The sequence below is a fragment of the Ipomoea nil genome, unplaced genomic scaffold (genome assembly GCF_001879475.1).
Source record: "Ipomoea nil cultivar Tokyo-kokei standard unplaced genomic scaffold, Asagao_1.1 scaffold2165, whole genome shotgun sequence".
Taxonomy (NCBI): Eukaryota; Viridiplantae; Streptophyta; class Magnoliopsida; order Solanales; family Convolvulaceae; genus Ipomoea; species Ipomoea nil.
This window is the reverse complement of record NW_017618593.1, coordinates 106,997-113,529: the sequence shown is the minus strand read 5'-3', so window position 1 is coordinate 113,529 and position 6,533 is coordinate 106,997. Positions and strand designations below refer to the sequence as shown.

The 6,533-nt window shown below is 36.2% G+C and overlaps 1 protein-coding gene across 1 annotated transcript; it reads left to right on the top strand.

The window, feature by feature from the left end:
- The first annotated feature begins 445 nt into the window (after nt 1–445).
- On the top strand, nt 446–5,623 carry LOC109149895 (fidgetin-like protein 1). Its single transcript, XM_019297890.1, has 13 exons — nt 446–786; nt 1,576–1,714; nt 1,881–2,234; nt 2,798–3,036; nt 3,161–3,288; nt 3,377–3,495; nt 3,576–3,668; nt 3,790–3,891; nt 4,296–4,398; nt 4,597–4,680; nt 4,778–4,873; nt 4,979–5,106; nt 5,223–5,623. The coding sequence occupies exons 1-13, from the start codon at nt 482–484 to the stop codon at nt 5,322–5,324; spliced, it is 1,992 nt and encodes a 663-aa protein (XP_019153435.1). The 5' UTR covers nt 446–481; the 3' UTR covers nt 5,325–5,623.
- Nucleotides 5,624–6,533: the final 910 nt, after the last annotated feature.

The following is a 6,533-nucleotide window of genomic DNA, read 5'->3' as shown; positions in this document are numbered from 1 at the left end:
ATGCCACCGCATTTTTTTTTAAGTTATTAGATCTGGACACGTGTCGCGAGCTGATTCGTTCGCATATTCCTTCCTGGACATTTATTCGCACCTGAGTGCATCCCTATATATATATATATATATATTATCATACATTGACATCTTTCTTAAAGTGTGATGTAAATATAGTGACCATTATGTCAACTTTTTTTTACCACCTTGTTTACCTAGTCTGCCAGCAAAACTTCAACAAATTCTTTTTACTTATGGTATTGCCTTGCCGTACCTAAATTTCTCTAGATTTGTTTTTTCAGTTGTATTATTTTTAGAAAATAATAAAATTACGATCAATAATGAAAAAAAAAAAAACGGAATTAAATTATACTCATAGATAAATAGGAAGTAAAACACGAGGCCAACGAGGGTAGCATTGTAATTTAAGTAAGTGAAGGTGTATTGCCAAAAGGAGCCGTCCGCAACTGTGCAGCAGATAGAAGAAGAAATGGCGGGAAAGCAATCGAGTTTGGAGACGAAGCAGCAGAAAATGGAGGAAGAGAAGTCGGAAGTATGGTGGAGAAAGGAAGTGGATACCAACCTGAAGAGGCTCCACTCTTTTGTCTTTGGAGCCGAGCAGGCGAGAGAGAGAGGGGACTTCAGCTCCGCACAAGTACTAGCGATGGGGCTCGTCGGTTTTCTCGATTCCCACTCTCATTCCGACACCGACCGGGCTTTCGTTCGCCCTATCCGATGCGAAGCCTTATCGAACCTCGATTCCGCTCGCCGCTCCTTAATTCCTGAGTCCGATCGGTATAGATTCATTCAATATTTTTGCTGATTACATGTTTTTTAACTTATTTATGTCTGCATAGTTGCTTTTAAGTCCCAATGGGAATGTAATTTCACTAGATTTTTTTTTTACATCTTTTAGTTTATTTGATTTATAACTCGATGCGCGTTGGTTTGACCTGCTTGTTTATTTATAACTGATATTGGAGGCATACCTGTATAGATTTTCAGTTTTGAGGAGAAAATAATTAAACTGTAAAGTCAATTGTAGGCTTGTTCTTGGGAAAATTTGAATTTAACTAGTTTGTTGTGTAAATTAACAAGGAATGCATGTTTATTAATGTGGAGAGTTGTGTGTCTGCTTATTGAATAATATGTAAGGAGAGGCCTATTATTCTGCTAACCTATTGAAGGCTTTCTTTGGAGTGTTGGCATTCATTAGACTTAGCACGGCATCTTCATGTATGTTAAGTATGTCTCATAAGGAATAGGAATATAGCGGATTGGGTCGAGCCCGTAGTACAGGGATATTTTTGTACTTGTAAATGTTTAGAGTTGCATATAAATATGATTGCTTGTAACCCTGGATGTTTGATCACCACCATCACAATTAATAAAGAACAGTTTCACTCTTGTAGATGTAGACATGAACCACGTAAATCTTGTCTTCCTTACTTTTTGACATTGTTATTGTTTCTGGTTCTTGTTAATCTCAACAATGTAACTGATTTGTGTTGATATCATTTCTGAAATTCATTGCTTTAGCTAACGTTTACTGGACAATTACTGAACTGCTCAGTTTACCTTCAGCCTAGCTTTTGAACAGGCAGGTAGAGATCCGGGCTGCATATTTACCAAGAAAGGAGGCATTGACGTTGATAAGATTAAACAATCAAAGTACTTTCAAACCCTCGTTCAACAATCTGAGGGAATAACTTGTCATAAAACGGTATATAGCAAATTGTACTTCATTTCATGTTTGTTGAGTGAACTACTTAACAATAATTCCTTTTCCCATTAGGTTTTTATTTTCTCTTTTGCTGGTACCTGACCTCTAACCGGAACACCCTCATAATTTATTTCATTTTAATGGAAATTCATGCAATTTCTCACAGGCAGATAAACTTACTAGGCGGGAGAATCTGACTAGCAAGAACTCAAAATCACCAGTACTGACAAATTATGGAGATGTCTCCAGGTATAACCATAAGAGATCTGAAAAAGATAATAGTCCAGATATCTGCTTGATAGAAAAGGTTCATTCAAATTATGACTCCAAGGATCGTGGTGCCACCATGGAGATTGAAGATGAAGATGCAGAAAGAACTTTTGGGAATAGTCCCAAAATGAAACGGCTCCACAAGGAAACCATTGGGCAAAGAAACAAGAATGTGAAATCCCCCTTGTGCAATGAAGGAGCTGATGCTGATTCTCCTTGCAATGGATTTGTTACTGCTAGAGCAAAATTGGTACTCATTTGATTTCACTGAGCAGTATTTTTACATGTTGTCACCATTATCTTTCTCTGAGATATCTGTTTCATGGCTTCTCTTTCTCTCTACCTCTCTCTCTTTGTTTGCATTTCTTAATAACAAGATTTTATTTTATTTTTTCCATTTATTTGTTTAGTGTCTATATATGTCTCCCATATCTAACTCTTGGAAGGCAGGGTTGCTTCTTATATGTGAACCCAAGATAGATGCATTGAAAATTCTTTGCCAACAGAAAATACTCTGGTTGCACATTCTCATATTAGTATTTTCCATTACTAGATGAAGTACAAGTGTGTGCTGAATTTATTTTCTTCATTTATTGAATTGTCATTCTTGAAGATCTCTAAGATGTTTAAATTCCTGAGATGCAGTGATAATTCATTGCCAAAAGAAAATGCACTGATTGTATGTTCTAATACTAGTATTTGAAATTTCTAATGACCTTCAAGTGTGTGCTGACTTTATTTGCTTTATTTATAAAATTCTTACTCCTGAGGATTTCTTAGAGGTTTAAATTCCTCAGTGACTTAATATGATAGGAAATGGATGTGAGGCAAAGACGAGGATTAAATGGTTCTCCTAGTGCTACAGATTCTCCACAGAGTGATAACACTATGGCAAACAAAAGCTATGGAGTCCGGCCTTATGGGTTTCCACGCCGTGGTGTTCGAGGTAATTTTGTTCCTCCAATCAGAGGGAGTGGGAATAATGGTGGTAATGTGACTTCACGCAATGCCGGGAAAGGTGAAGATGCGTTAGAGGACTCAACACGGAGATGGTTAGTTGACTTCTCTATGTGAATTCTCTAGACTCATAAGGAGAGGGAAAAAAAAGGAGAGGAACCGATTATGCTTTATTGCCCATATCTAATGCATAACTTTTCCTATTTCCACACTGTTAAGTTTGGAAATGCTTTGTGGTCCTGATGGTGAGCTTCCTGAGAAATTGAGGAATCTAGAGCCTAGACTTATTGAACATGTCAGCAATGAGATTATGGATCGGGATCCCAATGTTAGGTGGAATGACATTGGTAAGATTATGATGAATATCATCCTTCTTTTGCTGATCAATTTCTAATTCTCTATCCTCACCTAGCTTTCTTCTTCTTTCCTCTATAGCTGGGTTGGAGCATGCTAAGAAAGTTGTGAATGAGATGGTCATCTATCCATTGATGCGCCCCGACTTATTCAGTGGATGCCGTTCCCCAGGCCGTGGCCTTCTTCTGTTTGGTCCACCTGTATGTCCATAGTCCACGTACTGAAAAGATACAGATCAAAGACAATTGAGTTGTTTAATGTTACATCTTTCATGCATCAGGGAACTGGTAAAACTATGATAGGGAAAGCTATTGCCGGAGAGGCTAAAGCAACATTCTTTTACATATCTGCCAGTTCTTTAACAAGCAAATGGGTATGTATATTCTTTATCATCAGATTGTTAAGAATCCTATATCTTGGGAAAAAGAATAAAGAAAAAAAAAACAAAGATTTTTTACTTTTACAAAATCATTGATTGACATTCATTGCTGTAGATTGGTGAGGGAGAAAAGTTAGTGAGGGCACTATTTGGAGTTGCCAGTTGTCGTAAACCTGCTGTCATATTCGTTGATGAAATCGATTCTCTGCTTTCTCAGGTATGTAGGTTCTGTCCAATGAAAAGATAAACATATATTTGCAAAAAAAAGAAGATAAACATATCTGCTGTTTCTACTGGGTAACAAATGTGGGCTATTAAGAATGAGCTTTGGAGAATTGCGTCTTTCTTTCTGTTTTAAAGTGGAAATAGTGCATTTCCTGCTTGTACTAAGTATAATCCAAGAAGTTATTGTACATTTCAGCTAAATAATAAAGATTGAAACTCCTAGAATCCATGCTCAAATTTTGATGACAGAATACAGTTGGTGTGAATTTGAGAACAGTAGTGCTGTTTACTAATCCATCTGGAACGAGCTTTGTAGTCCAGGGTTTGAACCATATTACTATGTACCACATGCTAAGAGAAGGATCCTGCTAAGACCTTTTTTTGTGGTGGTTGTAGCGCAAATCGGAAGGTGAACATGAATCAAGTAGGCGGCTGAAGACACAGTTCCTTATTGAGATGGAGGGCTTTGACAGTGGTAGTGAGCAAATTCTGCTTATAGGTGATTTCTCTACTACTGAAATTGTTGCACACTATGTATGCATTTACAATCTAAACATGTGCTGAAGGAAGCATTCAAGGCTGCTGATTTATGTGTAATCTAATAACAGTATAAGTAATTACGCAGCATTGTTCCATCATAATGGATTCATATTAAGACAGTTGGTGCATTGAATTGATTCTTGTGTTGGTAGTGCAGGTGCAACTAATAGACCACAAGAGCTTGATGAGGCTGCAAGGAGGAGACTTACTAAGAGACTCTATATTCCACTCCCTTCCTCAGGTGTGACTACTTGCAGTCATTTATTCCCTGTTTGTTTTTACAGCAGGGAGCTACTGCATATAATATGTTGCTAACATATTGTATTGTGAAAATAAAGAAGCAAGAGCATGGATAATCCAGAATCTGTTGGAGAAGGATGGATTATTTAATCTTTCGAAAGAGGAGATTGAAACTGTATGCAAATTAACTGAAGGTTTGTGCAGTGCACGTAATTACAATTAATTTATTTCGTGTCTTGGTTTGTTGGCTCATGTTCCTTATTTTATTTTTTTTAAAAAAAAAATTGGTTGATTATTAGGGTATTCTGGATCTGACATGAAGAACTTAGTAAAGGATGCATCAATGGGGCCACTTAGAGAGGTTCTTCAGCAGGGCGTTGAAATCACAAAGCTAAGGAATGAGGACATAAGGGGTGTTTCTCTTCAGGTGATTTTCTTTTCTAAAATACAAAGGATATGATGATGCAATTTGATTGCTTTCCATTCCATTCCAGTTTGATTTGCAATTGTGGGTTTGCATTTGTTTGTTTGTTTGTTTGTTAGGACTTCAAGAATTCGTTACAAGAGGTAAGGCCTTCGGTATCATTGAATGAACTGGGCACATACGAGGATTGGAACAAACAGTTTGGAAGCTTATCACTCTAGGAGTAGGAGAAGGAGAAGGAGAAGGAGAGATGTTCAGATGTTTATGGAATGTTGCCAAATGCCAATCAAAACCTTACATCATAGTGATTGGTATGGTGGAGTACAGTTGATTATTGCCGCTGAAACATAAACACCTACGTACAAAATGATCAGCCCGCGTTGTGTGGTTGTGCTACCACAAAAATATAATGGTGACACTGTTAACAAATTTCAGAAGACGAAGCTGTGTGTGAATTGAATTTGCTGCAACTTAGCTTTAATAATAGTATTCAACACTTAATATTAATATTTTACCTAAACTCATGTTTATACCACTACTTCCATCTGTATGACTGTATACAATATATATATATATATATATATATATATATATATATATATATATATATATATATATAGTATGGAGTAGTTTTTAACTAATTATACTTATTAATTCATATTCAATGGAAGTGAAAACTTCTTCACATAAACAAGATGATGTGGAAAGAAGGATGACAATATTTATGCAGACCCAACAAAATATTTTGCGCTTTGTCCTTTAAAAACTTCTTATTATAATATTTTAAATAGTGCAACGTATTGTATTGCAAGAGAGTGACAAATAAGTCGGGCAAATTATATCGTGCACCGCGGTGTATAATGGATTATGCACCGAGCTTCTAAATGATGCCGATGTCGTTTTGTTTAATGAAAAGAAACGGCACCCGTTTCGCACCATTCCGCAAAAAGTAACTCTTTTATTCAGTTTCATTTTGTATACACTGCAGTTTCATTTCGATATAATTACAGAATATAACTACAGTTTCATTCGATATTATAACAATCAAATATGTGAAAATGTTATTTTATTTTATATACATCATAGTTTCATTAAAACACAACTGCATGATCATTTCGATATAACTACAGTTTCATTGCACAAATATACACTCAAATATGTGAAATATTATTCAGTTTCATTTTATATACACTGTAGTTTCATTTCAACACAACTACAGTATCATTTTGATATAACTACAGTTTTGCTGGGCAATATATATACACTCAAATATGTGAAATTGTTATTCAGTTTCATTTTGTATACACTGCAGTTTCATTTCAACACAACTACAGTTTCATTTTGATGGGGAATATACCCCGGGTTCAGACTCTCCGTGCTTCAGTTTAGGTCGGGGTCAAACGGTTCCGGTCAAAGTTAGCAGGTCAACC